The 17,921-nt window shown below is 37.7% G+C and overlaps 1 protein-coding gene across 3 annotated transcripts in view; it reads right to left on the reverse strand.

Moving 5' to 3' along the window:
* Positions 1-17,921, reverse strand: part of EDIL3 (EGF like repeats and discoidin domains 3) — a 428,938-nt gene that overhangs the window by 211,593 nt on the left and 199,424 nt on the right. For 2 of the 3 annotated variants that reach the window (XM_081232430.1, XM_081232431.1), the window contains one exon: positions 16,976-17,104. The exons of the other annotated variant lie outside the window; for it this stretch is intronic. In XM_081232430.1, the coding sequence (XP_081088556.1) occupies positions 16,976-17,104 (129 nt within the window). The remainder of the gene's footprint in view (positions 1-16,975; positions 17,105-17,921) is intronic. 3 annotated transcript variants of the gene reach the window in all.

Genomic DNA, 17,921 nt, shown 5'->3' on the forward strand with positions numbered 1-17,921 from the left:
AGTTTTACCTTAGGCTGGGAAAATTGCAGTGGGGAAGGAGCAGGCCCTCCCTTAATATTTGCAGTGTCCCTTACATGTCTAAATATTTAAAAATCATAAATAAGGTTAATAAATTTATATATATATATATATATATATATATATATATTAATTGTGTGTATATATGCCTGCCTGGAGAGGTCCAAAGACAAGAGATTGTGACTGAAGCTGCCTCTACCTGTTATGGAGCAAGGGCAAGGTATTGTTTGAGGAATGGACAGCACTTGTAGAGTATGGCAGGGAAGGGATGTGTATATATAAAGGATATATATATATATATATATATATATATATATATATATATATATATATATATATATATATATATATATATATTCTCCTACATTTCTAACAGTTTGGAAGACCAGGTTTCAATTGAGAATCCCAGATAATTCAGAGGTCCAGAAAACAAAGTGAGGACGCTGGGGGAAAGGACTTTCAACCCACCCTTCTCCATGGATACCCAAGCTATACCTCCCACCCAGCAAACAGCTACCCAAAGGCCTGTCACTGAGCTGAGGTGGGGTATGCACACTAGTGACACAGTCCATTCATGGAAGGGCAGATATGGAGAAGAGGCATGCATATGCCCTGGAAGTATGTTGGATGCCATTTGACACAGTATTCTGGGGTCCTGAGTACCTTGAGCATGGTCTAGAAGAGGGGAATCTGTCTCCAGGTGGGCATGCTCTTTATGCCCATTGACTCTTTGCCCCACGGAGAGGGTTGATGCCAGAGGAAAGCCAGAGCAAGGTTGCCAGTGTGAGATACAGAGCAGGGGACCCTCCTGGCAGTGTCCAAGGAGAGAACTGGGAAGGAAGTGAGGGACACACTCTCTCTCATTCCAACGCATCCTCTACTCTCTAGCTGTATTTTGGCCTCTCCAGTTTCAGAGTAGATGAGATGAAAGTCTTCCCTGATATTCAGGTTGAAATATGGCATTGGTGACCCTGGATGTTGCAGATGTGTAGTTGTGAGCTCATTCTCTTGTGGAGCAATTCTGTAGGTTCTTTGAAAATATCTCATCACTAGGAGTTCTTTGCCTCTAGCTTGCCTTCTCGGATGGGTCACTATGCTCTGCCCCTGGTTCCCTGAGGACCACCATGTTGGCGGGTCAGAGAGCTTCCCTGGGCTTTCTACTTAGGTTCCATTCCTTTTAAGACAGCACAGTTGCTTGGTTTGGGGTCATATCTGACCCACAAGAAATCCACACACATTCTTTCCCTGCCATAGTCTACAAGTGCCATCTATTCCTCAAACAATACCTTGCCCTTGCTCCATATCAGGTAGGGGCAGCTTCAGTCACAGTCTCTTGTCTTTGGACCTCTCCAGGCAGGCATTAAATCACCAGTATGTAAGTGAATATAAGAAGTCATTGCAAAACAAACAAACAACAACAAAAAAACAAGTATTGTATTGCTTTCTGATCTCCCATGGTTTCTTTCTCCTTTATTAGCGATAATGTACTTAATATATGCCATGTTTTTTAAAAGGAAATATTTGGAGGAAAAAAGGTTGTCTGCTTTTAAAACCTACCAAGGCTCATGTGTTTTGTACTTGAGAAACTTTTAAAAATAAAGTGGGAAGAGAAATTAGAACCTCAAAGAGTGATTCTGCTTTCAAATGACAAAACCAAATCATGTCCAAAGTCCCTGAAAAACAGAAAATAACCAAAAGGTTCATTTTAAATATACTCTCTGAACCATTTGAGAATGGCAGGCCATAAACTACAGCAGAAAGATAGCTGGCAATAAACATTTTTCTTCAATCCAATCACTCTGAATAGGAAAGAAAAAAATTATGCTCTCAGTTAAAACGTCATTTACATTCTTACAAGACTACACTTAAAGAGAAATTGAAATAAGTCATATTGCCTATGAGTTTAAAATATCAATTTAAAAAAACCCCAGAGTCCATTGAGAGTTAAACTACCCCAAGGGAATAAGACAATTTCACATCTGTTTAGCTTTTGATATATAAGACCATCAACACAAAAATATACTAAATACTTTATATGACTTTATAAGTTAAAAAAGTAATTGACAGTACAGGAACTTACCTAAGCAGACTTAAAAGATTAACCAGTGTATCTAGAGATAACAATCAGCCATCCTGAGTCAATCCATCTATATCACTTAGGGTAATGTTGATAGTAATGCATTAACACGGACATTATGTTATCTTTTACTGAGAGAACAATGCACGTAGCAAGTTTTAGCAAAAGAAAAAAAAATTCACAGGTGTAGACTTGCAGATATACAATGAACTTCATCCTAAATGAAGACACAGAAAATGATTCTAGAAAATGCTAGCCATATTGTCAGCCAAAAAATACCTTATTAATGTCTAAGTGGACTCTATTGCTTGCTCTATTCAAATATGGTAAATCATTTATACACAGCTCCTTAGAAATTTGGAGTAATTGCTCTGCCTCGAAAAAGGCTGACTTGGACCTCTGGAGCTGGCCATGAGGGATTTATCTTTATTGCTACACATGCTGTGCTATGCTGTGCTGTTCTCATTATATACGCCAAGCCAACATGGAAGCATTTGGAATAATTATTTATTTTTAATATATACCCTGCTTTTCTACAAAGCAGTTGAAACAGCTTGCAATAAAATCTCTACAAATTAAAATAGCTGAAAATAAAAATAGATGTCCAAAACCGATAAGTAGAGTGGGAGCAATAGGAACTTAGGATAGAATACTTAGTGGATTTGAACACTAAGTTTGTCTAAACCAACCAAGCAAAACAGCTTTTATAGTTTTCAGTATCTGATGACATGGAGCATCTTTGTACCTCAGAAAAGAAAAACACATGCTTCCCTGAATTTATATAAAATATACAAGTAGTGCATTGATAATGTGTCCTCATATTTATTGACTCAACAAATATTTATTATTGTACACCTACTATGAGACAGGCACGTTGCTAGATATAAAGGGTAAATTGATATATAAAACATACACATAACTCTGCCAAGTAAGGGCAAGTAACCCCAACAGGTCTAATGTCTAGAGACAAAACAATTGCAATTATCTCTGCTGTAATTCACCATAGTTTTCTCTAGATTTCTATTTTAGTATTCAAACAATAAGGAAGGGTTTACTGAGCTCTTCTTAGTCACTCATTTATTCATTAATTCATCAACTATATTTTGAGTACCTACTACATGCAAAGCACAATTCTAGGTTGTGATCAGAAATCGAGGATGACTCAGGTGGAAAGTGTCTTTAAGCTACCTAGGGAGACAAGAAATACACAAATCAATACAAAGCAAGGTAGACAGAAGGAAAAAAAAGTGTCATGCAAGGTGGAGAGCAGGGGGGCTTTCTTGCTTGAGGATGGACTGGGAATCATGGAAGTGCTCCTGGAGGAGCCGGGGCTGGTTTTATAGACAAGTGATGAGGGGAAGGGCTCCCGACACAGAAAGCACATTCAGCAGAGGCAGCGTGATGGGCATTTAAGGAATGTGAAGGAAGAATGGCAAGTGCTCAGTTGGGTGACACATTTGGTGAGTAAAGGGGAACACAGAAATAAAGTAGGGAAATTAGGTCAGGGCTAGATTTTAGGAAGAGAAGAGGTTCAGCTTATGCAGCTGGTACCCCTAACTGTGCCGCTTGCTATGCAAAAGCTGGTAAAGGAAACACACAGCTAGACTCTTGCCCTCAAGGACTTCACGATCTAATATGTGCGTGGCCAGGCAAATGCCAGATGCTTGCATTTAATTATTCTCATTTACCTTTCTTCTACCGCATGATGCATAGAGCGCTATACAGAAAGCAACTACATACCTGCCACAGCTCTGGGAAGGGCACGGATTTAAAACCATCTGATCAGAGCCAGCTCCCCCTGTGCGTACCTTTTATGTATGACTAGGGTTCTCAGGACCCATTTCTCCCACAAGTATAACTCTTGTGCCACGTTCCTCTCTGAGTGCTTCTGGAGTCTGCCTTACAACGTTACTCTTGAAGGATTCACTCACTGCCTAGGTTGCAAAAACATAGCTCACAAAGCTCTTGAGTTCAGTCTGAAGAGATGCAGCATTAAAGTCTATACAACAGGAAAAAGGCAGCATTGGACTGAGCTGGTACGAAGGTAGAGGAAGAAAAGTGACTCCAAGAAAAACAGTGTGCTGACTGTATACCACAAATAATGGCAAAGACTCTCGTAGCAAAAGTGGCAAATGGCTCTCTAGATACTCTTGATGGAAAGCATCACTCATCACTCCTTCACCTCTCAGACAAAGGGGTCACCACAGGCAGGGCAACATGAACATAATCACTGTTTCTGGGAGAACTTTAAATGCTGAATCAATGCTCGTAAACAAGTAGGCATGGGTGGACATTCCTCTGTGTGTGTATTTGCATTAAAACATGAATATGTGCAGATGCAAAGGATCCCTGAAATAACTTTCTACCTCACCCCACCCTTGCTTCCTCCATATTTACCATTCATTTGGCAATAACCCCTCACCTTCAGTGTCTCTACCTCACTTCATTTTCATCTGTCCTCTCTCCTTTGCCTCAAGTTCCAACCCTCCATCTGAGCTTTCACTGTCATTCCCACTCCCACCTCTTCCAGATTATTGAGTTAAACAATATTAACCAAGTTTTTAAAATTATCTAACAATTAGTTATCAAATAAATTGACAATCAATGTATCGACAATCTATTGGCCTTCTCCAAAAGGAGGAAAAAATGGACCGTTCTCAAACTTATTTGGCCATAGGAGTCTTGCTAGATGACAAGTTATTTTTCTCCACACTAATTTCACAAGCTATTGAAGGCAAATTCTTAGAGTTTTTTGTTCTTCTACGGAGCCCAGCATCATGGAAGACAGGGTATTAGTAGATGATACATTAATGGGTTAATTGTATAATAGACTAATGGTTTAGTTATTCCCTTATTCATTTAACAAATATTTACTGAGTACCTACTAGGAACTTTTCAGGCATAGAGAGCACAGCAAAAAGTAAACAAATCAAGCCCTTGCTCTCAGGAAGCTTACTGTTTAGAGATAGATAAATAAATAAATAAATAAATAATATTTCAGGTGGTGAGGAGTGCTAAAAAATAAAGAAAATAAAGAAAAAAAGGTTGGAGAGTAGAGATAGCAGAGGAAGGTTTTACAAAATGACATTTTATTCAGGGTAGTTGGATAAGGGCACTCTGGAGAATGACCACTTGTGCAAAGGTCTAGTACAGAAAAGAAAGGGAGAGAGTCTTGTGCTTCTCTTGGAAAGAGAGGTCAGGTAAGTGAACACAAATGCAAAAGCCCCAGATTGGAAGCAGGCTTGGATGTTGGAGGGCAGCCAGAATGATGTGACCCCAGCTGAATCAGCACCATAGAGCATGGTTGGGAATAAGGTCAGAAATGGCTGGGAAGAGAATGCATCAGTCTCTTGTGGTCTATACAGGACTTTGGATTTTACTCCAAGTGCATTGGGAAACCGTGGAGGGTTTTATACACAGAAGTGACTTAACATGAGCTGTGATCTAAGAGGACCACTCTGGTTGTTGTTTTGAAAATAGCCTAGGGACAAGTGTAGAGACAGTACAATCATTAAGAGTTTGTCCTGGCGGATAATGGTGCCTCAGGGAAGAAGTGAAGGTGGTAGGTGGTGATCGGAATGTTATATAGTCTTTAAGTAATCACAGAGCATATAGAAGACATTGAGTATAGATAACTCTTCTAAGGCGCTTTAATGAAAAGCAGACAAATGGAACCAAAGTACTAATGTGTTTTGCTCTCTCTCTCATTCTCTTTCTCTCTCTCTCCCCCCCCACACCTCCTCTTCTCTCCCACCCTCCCTCTCACTCTTCCTCTCCCTCTATTTCTATGTCTATCTCTATCACTGTGTCTATGCCTAGCTCTCTCTTTTCTCCTTCCTCTCTCCCTAGCTATTGAGAAGGTGTATACTCTCAATGACAAGAGTTCACTTTTTTAAATTGAGGCATCTAGGCTTCCTATTCTCTCTGTTGCAAAATTCGCTCAGATAAAATCAGTGTTTATTTTAGTACCAATTTCTTCTATAATGAGTAAAGAAAATGTATTTTGGAAACTAGTCAGAAACAATAATGAGTTTATAAATGTACTTCTAAATTGTCCGTAACACTTTCACATATATTAAATTGTCTGGGCATCATTAACTTGGACCTAAGAGAAGGCAAAGGGTCCAGTTCTTTCTATTTTACAAAGAAGGAAACCAAGGCTTAGCATAATCATTAGTTCAAATTGATATGACTTATTAATAACATAGAAAGAATTCAAGTTTGACTCTCGTCTACATTTAACTTCTTAACCCCCTTAACAATCATGCCTTTACTATTCAAATTAACTATACTCATTTTATTTAGCAAGAGTCAAAAGCAATTCCTTTACTTACCACCGAAAGAGTCTTTTTCATGTGGTTGGGAGGAAGAATACTCATTTAGAAATGTTTTAGTTTAAGATGTATCTTATAAATTGATTAAAACTTCCTGAATATCTAAGAATAATTTACTTCCAAGGAATATATTGCCTCAGATTTCTCTAAACTTATAGGCTGTAGCGTGATTGCAAAATCAATTAGGAATCGTGAGAGCAAAACTGATCAAGTTATATTCTAAAGGCTGATGTTAAATACCCACTCAATGCAATTGTGATTTCCGGATTTCCGATTAAAATGTAAATGTTGTCCTCTTTTTCAAAATCATTATTGTATTTTAGTATGTAATTGTATGTCTTGATTTACATATCACTTCCGTTATAATGTTTTCTTTAAAATATACTGTACTATATTATTATGACTCAGGTAATGTGAAAGATAAAGTGACACAATGTATCTGGCCATCATCAAAGTCTAGAAACAATAAATGCTGTAGAGGGTGTGGAGAAAAGGGAACACTCTTGCACTGCTGGGGGGAATGTGAATTGGTACAGCCACTATGGAGAACAATATGGAGGTTCCTTAAAAAACTACAAATAGAACTACCATATGACACAGCAATCCCACTACTGGGCATATACCCTGAGAAAACCATAATTCAAAAAGAGTCATGTACCAAAATGTTCATTGCAGCTCTATTTACAATACCCAGGAGATGGAAACAACCTAAGTGTCCATCATCAGATGAATGGATAAAGAAGATGTGGCACATATATACAATGGAATATTACTCAGCCATAAAAAGAAACGAAATTGAGTTATTTGTAGTGAGGTGGATGGACCTAGAGTCTGTCATACAGAGTGAAGTAAGTCAGAAAGACAAATACCATATGCTAACACATATATATGGATTCTAAGAAAAAAAAAATGTCATGAAGAACCTAGGGGTAAGATGGGAATAAAGACACAGACCTACTTGAGAATGGACTTGAGGATATGGGGAGGGGGAAGGGTAAGCTGTGACAAAGTGAGAGAGCGGCATGGACATATATACACTACCAAATGTAAAATAGATAGCTAGTGGGAAGCAGCCATATAGCACAGGGAGATCAGCTCAGTTCTTTGTGACCACCTAGAGGGGTGGGATAGGGAGGGTGGGAGGGAGATGCAGAGGGAGGGGATATGGGGATATATGTACACATATAGCTGATTCACTTTGTTATAAAGCAGAAACTAACACACCATTGTAAAGCAATTATACTCCAATAAAGATGTAAAAAAAAAGTATCTAAATATAACCAAATTTGTGAGTCCTTTAAAAATATCAAATTTTGAAAATTCAATATCTTAATTAACATCGTACATATTTAAAGCATTGATTTTATATGTATATATGTATATGTGTATATATACCTTTTTTCTTTAAAATTCTAGATTTTATCCTAATGATGCTGTTAAAGGCTAAAAATAAATGTCAGTAACAAGGCATAATGAAAGTTATAACAATATATTATACTGCCCAAGTTCATGACAAGAAATTAAGTAAAAATAAATAATAATTATAATGCTATCGAAATTAATTAGGAAAAAAGAAGTATTTACGACCCCAGTGTAATCCACTTGAAATGATTTTCCAAATCTGAACATTGTTCAGCTCCCCTCAAGTCCTCATTACCACCTCAGTCCAAGCCACCATCTTCTTGCCCCCAGCAGAGCCTATTCTTCACCAGTCGTCAGAGTCATTCTCCAAACAAATGAATTAATATACTCCCTTGCTCTCCGCCCTCCAAAGGTGCTCTTCCAATTTCAATAAGATAAAAAGTCCTCTCTATGGCTTACAAGGCCCTACCTGATCCAGCCCTTGACCAGGCCTCCTTTCTGCCTCCCTTCTCATCATTCATTGTGCCCCAAGCACACACCCCTCTTGGGACCCTAGAATTCGCTACTTCTTCTGGTTTACTTGGCTGACCCCCGACATCATTCACATCTCTACTCAGGTGTCAATTCCTGGGAGAAAACTTTGGTCATGCTCTAAACTATCACTCAAAAACCTCTGCTCCTTAGTCCTTATCCTTATAACACGTATTATTATTGTTGATATTACATGTTACTACTATATTACTATGCATTATATATAATATATATTGCTATATTTTAAATTAAATTTTTATTAAAATAATTGTAGAGTCAAATGCATTTGTAAAAAGTCAGACAAAGAAATATGTACACTTTACTGAGCTCTCCACAATGGTTAACATTTTGCAAAGCTGTAATATAAAAGCACAACTAAAATATTGCTATTACTATATCAACCTTATTCAGATTTCTCCAGTTTTACTTATACTCATTTGTGTATATGTAAGTAATTCTGTACAATTTTATCACATAAGTAGGTGTGTGTATCCATCATGCTAGTCCATATACGAAATAGTTCCAATACCACAAGGATACCTCATGTTGTCCTTTTAAGGACTCACCTTCCTCTATTCCTTCCCTAACACTTGGAAATCTGTCTTCCCTTTCTAAAATTCTGTCTTTTCAAAAATGTTTTACTTGGAATCATCCAGTAAGTATGCTCTTGGGATTGGCTTTTCTTTCTTTTTTTTTTTTTTCCGCTCAGCTTCATTTCCTGGAGATTTATCTAAGTTGTATTTATCAACAGTTTCCTCATTTTCATTGCTGAGTACCAAGTATTCCATGGAATGTATGTACCAATGTTTGTTTAACCATTCACCTGTTGAAGGACACCTGGGCCAATCTGAGACTTTGTTTATTACCAATAAAGCTGCTATGAACATCTACATACAGACATTTGTGTGAATTTAAGCTTTCATCTCTCTTGGATAAATGCTCAAGAGTATAACTGCTGAGCAATATGGTAAGTGAGTATGTCCTATTTTTTTAATTATGTTTTTCTCCATTAGAATGGAAGTCCTATGACACCAGGCACTTGGGTATTTTGGTCTCTTTCCTTGTTCCTGGCACAGAGCACCTAAAACCCTTGTAGTTTCCAGGGTGATAGGAGTGTCTTTTGTTTTAATGAGGCAGCTGTGGGTGGTCCCTTGGGTGAAGGATGGTCACCAGAAAGACCAAACCACGATTAGAAGCTTGAAATTTTCAGCCCTGCTCCCCATTTTCTAGAGAAGGGAGAAGGGCTGAAAATGGAATTAATGATCGATCATGCTTACATGAGGAAGCCTCCATAAAAATCTCAACAGTATGGGATTCAGAGAGCTTCCAGGTTGGGGAACATATCCATACTGGGAAGGTGACACCCCAATTCCACAGAGAGAACCTCCTGTGCTCGGGACCCTCACAGACCTCGCCCTGTGTATCTCTTCATCTAGGCTTTCACCTGTATTCTTTATCACATCCTTTAATAAACTGGGAAATATAAGCAAGAGTTTCCCTGAGTTCTGTGAGCTGCTCTACCAAATTAAGAGAACTTGAGGAAGGAATGTCCTATTTGTAGCCAACTCTGACAGAAGTCATTGGTAACCTGGGGACCATCCGGAGTGGGCTGGGGGCAGTCTTGTGGTACTGAGCCCTCAACCTGTGGGATCTGACACTATCTTCAGGTATACAAGGACAATAACAGCCACCACCACCACAGATAGAGAGAAAAAATGGATGGCTGCAAGAGGCAGTGGGTGAGGGAGTGGGTGAAGGGGGTCAAAAGATACAAACTTCTAGTTACAAGACAAATTAGTGCTGGGGATGTACTGTACAGCAATGGTGACTATAATTTTAAATACTGTATTGCATATTTGAAAGTTGCTAAGAGAGTAGATCTTAAAAGTTCTCATCACAAGAAAAAGAATGTATGTTGCACACCTGATATGAGTATAATGTTATGTGTCAATTGTATCTCAATTTAAAAAAAAGAAGGTGCAGTTAGGTCAGGAAGTTGAGCAGTTGTGTCCATAAAGGGATGTGTGAGGCTCTGGGAAAATTCCTGTGATTCTCCAACCCCAGGGAACACAGTAGGACCCAATGTCCTTAAAAAGGCTTAACTTGGCCTGATGGTTCCTTAGACCATGTGCAGTTTCAGGTGCCTGGGTGGCCACCAGCAGAGGAAAGTGCAGCCAGCCCCTGAGCAATATTTTCAAGGTGGAACCATCAGCAGAGCCAGGGGGCTCATACTCGTTCCTAAGCATGTGGCAGCCTGGCAAAGTAGTAAGTAAGCTCTCAAAAATTACTTGTCAAATGCGTAAATAAATAAACTCCTGGCCTGAGTGAGGAAGACTTCAGGAGAGAATGAGGCCCCACAGGGGTAAATGGCACTGGAAAATGGTAGCTAAGAGCAACAGGAATTAGGAAATCAAAGTTAAATATTGCCACAAACTGAGAGGCCTGGGAAGTTTGGATTACATGCAACAAATTTCTTTTCTTAAACTGTATTTGTGGTACCACTTCTATTCCTGGAGAGATCCTTTATGAAATCATGAGTGAATCAGTTCTAGAAGGTCAAGCCTATTAGTATAAATACACCACCCTCATGAGTCTAACCTTTCTGGTAAATTTTAACATATTTTTGTTCAGAACTTATGGTTTCCTGACAATCAGATTTCTTTTAATAAGTAACAGGGAAAAAAATAATGTTTAACTGTCATTTAAAGTAGCAATTTTCAAATATTTTGAGTTTCACAATATCTGAATATTTCATTGCAAAAAATCACAGACTGTGTCTATATTTGAATAATGTTTCTGTGTAAATATCTAGTACATAGCTCTGCCAGGACAGTGCTCTTTGTGAGACTCCTGAAAAGAGTGAAAACAAGAAAATGAAAATGCCTTGGAATGCTGACTATTGCAGATAGATTAAGGGATAACATATTTTAAGAACAGTAAGCTAATATCTTCCTCTGGCTTGATTCTTTCAATCAGTTGAGGGTTCTTGCTGTAAGATGATTTCTGTTATATTAAGTAAAGCTTGAATGACAAAATTCAATAAGGTTGCCTGATTATACATTTAGTGTGGAGTTATATTTGTGTATCCTAAGCTTCATTCTCTGTGAGTATTTCTCTATTTGGTATCTTTAAGACATAGTAATTCCTGGCAGTATAGTTCTAGAACACTGATTCCCAGCCTTGGCTGCACATTAGAATCATCTGGGGAGGTTTTAAAACTCCTAATGCCTAGGCCATACCCCAGACCAATTAAATCAGAATCTCTGGGGTGGAAGCCAGGCATTAGTAGTTTTCATAAGTCTCCAGGTGATTCTAATGTGCAACCAAAGTGAGAACCAGTGTTCTAGAATTGTTTGTGTCAGTTTTACTAGGGTAATTGTTAATAGGCAGACCTGGGTCCAAAATTACTTCTATTGAATTAGAATCTCTACAGATGAGCAAGACGAATCTGAATATTTATCTGTACTCCCAGATGATTCATATGCACACCAAGTTCGAGAACCTTTGGCTTATAGAGTTAAGGGGTCTAACATTGACCTGCAAAGTCCTCAGCGAACAGAAAACTCTGAATTCTCTATCTACAGTCAGAAACCTTTTGAGGTTGGAGGCAAGTCTATTTTGGAAGTCTCCTTAGAGGTCTTCACTTAGCCACTGTGGTTATATAGCTTGCAGGTGTCAGTAATAACTCCAGGTTGTTTCCACACAGTTTTGAAGTGAATACTTTATTAGGACAAATTTATCCTCTAGTGGGAAAGCTAAAATAAAGAGGCCATCAAGCTAAAATTAGAAAGAGTAATTTAACAAAATAATAATTACCTCTTAGAATTAAGGATTTAAGAGAGGAATTCTTATAGAAAAGCATAAAGTTCCAAATTAGGCTTCCCTCCCTGCCCTACAACTCATTTTTTTGAAAAAAAAATTACAATTAAAAATTTTTTTAAGAGAAGGGAAAAATTAAAGACCAATAGGAATCCCCATTATATTTTAAAATATTCATCCATTAGGAATTTGTTACCCTTTAGGATATGTAAAGTATGTTCTAAAATGTTTCATCTTATTCTAACAAATATCCTATTTAGGGAAGCAGGGCAAAGGATTATTAATTCTACTTTTTATAGACATATTATTCCCAGCACATAATACAGTGTGAAGTTCTCAGTAAGTGTTTATTGAATTGAATTGAATCATTAGATGAAAAAGCTGAATCAAAGAACCATTAAATACTAACCAAGTCTTCATCAATTGATCAAGATAGAACTGCATCAAAAATCCAAGCCTGATCCAGAATTCTTTCCCTAAAAGCAAGTTTACTCCCGTATAATTTGGAAATTAAAGGTCATTCTTTTAGCCAGTAGTCCTCAAGCTTGGTGCACCTCAGGACCATATAGATGCTTTTAACTATATCCAGGGTATCAAGCAAAGATTGTGATTCAATAGGGCTGAGGTGGAACCAGATTCTAACAAGCATCACCTATCAGAAAACACATGTAACTGCAAAATATGTAATTAATCCAATTAACAGTGATTGTCAAAACAGCAAATACCATTGGCTAACTCTGAGAAAAGTGAAACATGTAATTTAAAAAAGTAAAATGACTCATGTCCCCAATAAATATTTGTTGAATGTTTGAATCCATTAGTTAATAGTATAAAATTAACACCAAACTGGTTTACAACATTTAGCATAATATACAAAGAGGAAAGTTTTAGATTCTGTGATTTTTCTGGCCATCAGTTTGAACTTTTTGGCCAACCCAATAAAAGGAATTGAAGGTTGCAGAGCTGTGCACAGGTAGGGAGAATGCACAGAATGCCTTCAGTAGTAAGATAGGCAAAGAATTCTGAGAATGAAGAAACAGTCCTTCCCTAAGGCATTAGATTTGTAACTAGGCAACAAATAAAATATGATTACTTCTAGCCAGCCCAAAATGCAGCTCCCACCAGAAAAGTGCTTGCTTAAAAATGCCTTTCAGAAGTCTAACCTCTAGACAATTTTGGTGTTCAACTCATCTTATAATTTACATCTTATAATTAACACACACATGTATGTGTATATTTACATATATGTACATATACATATATACACATTATTACATATATATGTATATGATACACATTAATGTATGGTATTTTAAGAACATGTATAATTTGATAATTCTATATAAAAATCAATACTGATCATTATTAGTTATAAAGTTAAAATCTCATGCTATTTTAATTACCAAAAAAGCATTTGTAATGGCTAAAATCCAAAATACTGACAATAACCAATGCTTGTGAGAATAGGAAACTCTCATTCTTTGCTGACAAGTATGCAAAATGGTACAGCCACTGTGGAAGGCAGTTTGGCAGTTTCTGACAAAACTAAATGTACTGTTACCATAAGAATTACACTCTTAGGTATTTACTCAAATGGGTTGAAAACTTATGTCCACACAAAAACCTGCCCATGAAGGTTTATAGCAACTTTCTTCATAACTGCCAAAAATAGAAGCAACTAAGACGTTCTTTAATAGGTGAACGAATGAACACACTGAAGTACATCCATAAAGTGGAATATTATTCAGTGGTTAAAAGCAAAAGGAGCCATCAAGTCACAAAAAGACATGGAGGAAACTTAAATACATACTGCTAAGTGAAACAAGTTACTCTGAAAAGTCTACATAGTATATGATTCCAGCTACATACTGTAGGATTCCAACTGTATGACATTCTGGAAAAGGCAAAACCACAGAGACAGTAAAAAAAAAAAAAAAAAAAAAGAAATCAGTGGTTGCCATGGGTTGGGAGTAGGGAGGGAGGGATGAACAGGCAGAGCACAGATTTTTAGGTTAGTGAAACTATTTTGTATGAGGCTTTGGTGGACACATGCTATTATGCATTTTTCAAAATCCATAGAACTGTACAGTACAAACAGTAAACCCTAATGTAAACTATGGACTTTACTTAATAATAATATATTAATATCAGTTCATCAACTATAACAAATATACCCGATTAATGCAAGAAGTTAATAAGAGAGAAGACTAAGGAAGGGGGATATATGGGAACTCTCTGTACTCCTCAATTTTTCTGTAAACCTAAAACTGTTCTCAAAACCAAAACCTAATTAAAAAAAAGAAACATATGTAGGTAATATTAATGCTAGCACTGGAAACATTTTTTCTAATTTGTAACATACTGATAAAATAGTTGTTAAACTAAACCTATTAACTATGTATTTGTCACTCCTATATCATGAAACATAAAATTCTTTAACTATTTAGCATATTCCAAAAGATATTTAATTCACATTCTGTCATATAGAACTAAATTAATAAGCCCTGCTATAATTGGATGTCTGAAGAATTTTTTTCAATTCTTTTCCCAAATAAAGTGTTCATATCATATTGGTCCATCTCTGATTTTCACTATAGTTTTTATTAGCAAAAAATAATAAATATTTTGCCTATAATGCATTGTTATGTAACTGAATGCAGAAGTTGCTACCTTAACCTATGAGATGACTAGTTCTAGCTACTGAAAGCCTTGTGCAATTTTTCTCAAACTTCGATATATGTGGGAGTCAACTGGGGATCATTTTAAAAAACAGATTCTGATTTAATTGGTTTGAGGTGGCACCTGGTAATCTGCATTTCCAACAAGCTTCCAGGTAATGCTGTTGCAGGACTACACTTTGAATAGCAAGGTTCTAGAGTATATCTAGGCTATAAGATAATTACCATTGTGAAACATAAACCCAAATCCCTAGCAATTCTTGCAAGGGACTAAACAGCTGCTTTTTTTGGTTCTCCCACCTGGAAAAGCTCTTAGGGCTTCCAGCACTTCTAAATTTGCTTTCCCAATATATAATCCTTTTCAATTTTATCTGTAAAGAGGAAGACCTGATAACCTTTGTACAGTAAGCAAGCTACCCATTTAGTCATAATACTCTCCTAGCTTGTATGAGCCAGACATCATTTATTTCTAGTTCAATTCCTCTGTTTATATGTCTTCAAGCACAGAAAGGTCAAGTGACTGGTTCAGGGTCACTTATCCAATAACTTAGAGGTCAGGTCTCAAATCCAGGTCTCTGATTTCAAATCCAATCCCTTTCCCTCATTCTCTGCTGCTTCTAATAGTGATGTACTTCAGAGAAGAGGGACCAGTTTGTTTAGACCACAAAATCCCAGTTCTAAATTGAATCCCTCAGCTTCCAGCTTCCCATAAACCTTAAACATAGGTTTAAGGTGTTATAGAACATGAGTCTTGAAGGAGGAATAGGATATTGATCAGAGGGAAGGGAATATGGGAATGGCGAATGTCCTAGCGTGAGTAATGAATATATAAGCCATGAATACTAGAGTGATGATTAAGACCGTGATGTTAAGAATGAGTAAGGCAAAACTGGATATGTCAGACAGAGCCAGATTTCCAATCATCAGCAAAAAATGTAGAGTGCATCCTGGCTCTGAGACTTTGAGAATATTGTGTACTTTCCTTGAGACCTGCAATGACCAGGAATTTGTGGAATTTCTGTAGAAGCCTGTTAGAATACACATAATACAGCCTACTGTAATACCTACACTGCTTGTAACTGTCTCTAAGGGCTCAGATCACCAACAAGGGACTGAGAACCTCCTGATTTTCGTCAGGCTGAGTCCAAAGTCACCACAGCTGATTTTTCCTTATTGTAGCATCACTGCTCAGCCTTCACACATGAATATCTCAAAACATCTCTGGAAAGACAGAGATGGGAGCCCAGAATCTTGGCTGCCTTGACATTTACCTAACCACCTGAAGAGAATACTACTAACTTATTGGCAAAGCTTTGTGACATAGTGTCAGAGCAGCATCCAGAGGAAGACAGTCTGGCAACCCCACTTGAGCCCCCCAATCAAGGGCTGCCTGCATAGAGCACACATACTTACAGAGGAATCCTCTCTTGAAATGAGAATAGAATTTTCATAATGGGATGCTGTCCAGTGTTTAGTGGCAAGGACTGCACCCAAGGTCATATCATCCTAACTTTTTTTTTTTTCCTGTGCTGCAGGGCTCTAGGGTGGAGAGTGTAAGAGTATACAAAGGCAGACTTTTACTGTTAGAAATTCTTAGAAGGAGAGTAATGTTGAGCCATACTTCTAAGAAGAAATCATCACAAGTGGACATATTTTGTTTAACTTCAGGTTAAATAAGAACAAGCATAAAAGAGAGATATGCAGATAGCACACTTGTTGAACTTACAAAGATTTTCACACTAAAAATGCTGACATGTGAGAAGGAGGAAACTGGCTTATAGATAGGGCAGAGTGGGCAGTTTTCTTTTCTGGGTATCATCTCTGAACTGAATCAACAGAATAATGTCTAGGAAGCTTAAGAATGCAGCTTTAGGACAAATGTGAAAGAAAGAAACACATATCAGTTCAATATAAAAGCAGCATTTTGCAAGTATGGCTGAACAACTATGAAAAGGGCCAACACGCCTGGGAGTATAGAAACACAGTCTAGGAGTCAGTGGGGAATGTGCTGTATTCAGTGGGCGAGAAGTAGCATTAGCCAATGTCCAGGGTTCTTTGCTGCTCAAAAATTCTATCATTCTACTACAAACAAGAATAATGACTTGTATATTTTGCAATCAATGATAGTAAAAGCACAGTGACTGTGGATGACTTACTGTGCTGACAATGAATCCCATTAAATCCTCGGGGACATTTACAGACATAGCCTATGAATGTATCCCCTCGGTATGCTTCACTTATTTCACAGGTTCCTCCATTATGGCATGGATTAGGAGTGCAGGGACCTGAAAAATAGAAAAATAATATTGCTGCATGATGCATATGCTTTAAAGTAGACATTGGGTCAACATTTTGCAATTAATAATTTTATAGAGGAAAGTGTTCTGGATATTAGTGCCATAGGAAATGTAGTAGTTGTGGGAGTTCTAGAGATCAATGGCCTGGGTTTGAATCCCGGTTTCATCACTTTCTAGCCATGTGGTCTTGGACGATTTATTTAACCTCTCCTTACCTCAGTCTCATCTTCTGCTGAATGCAATACTAATACAATCTACCACAAAGGGGGATGATAGAGATGAAAAGAATTCCTACAGGGCTTCCCTGGTGGCACAGTGGCTGAGGGTCTCCCTGCCAATGCAGGGGACACGGGTTCGAGCCCTGGTCTGGGAAGATCCCACATGCTGCGGAGCAACTGGGCCCGTGAGCCACAACTACTGAGCCTGCGCGTCTGGAGCCTGTGCTCCACAACAAGAGAGGCCGCGATAGTGAGACGCCCGCGCAACGCGATGAAGAGTGGCTCGCACTTGCCGCAACTAGAGAAAGCCCTCGCACAGAAACAAAGACCCAACACAGCCAAAAATAAATAAATAAAATTAAAAAAAAAGAAAGAATTCATACATATAAAATACCCAGAACGGACACATATGAAACACTCAGAAAGTATTAGCACTAAGTAAAATATTGTTATTAAGGTCTCTGAATTATAACATCTCTTCTGCATGTTTAAAAAGTAATAGTGAATGGCAATTTCTAGAGTCACAAACACAGAAGAGTTTTTGTATCCTCCTGGTGAAAGTAGCATAAGCTTTAAGTGACTATAAC

This window comes from Mesoplodon bidens (genome assembly GCF_964165515.1).
Source record: "Mesoplodon bidens genome assembly, chromosome: 4".
NCBI lineage: Eukaryota > Metazoa > Chordata > Mammalia > Artiodactyla > Ziphiidae > Mesoplodon > Mesoplodon bidens.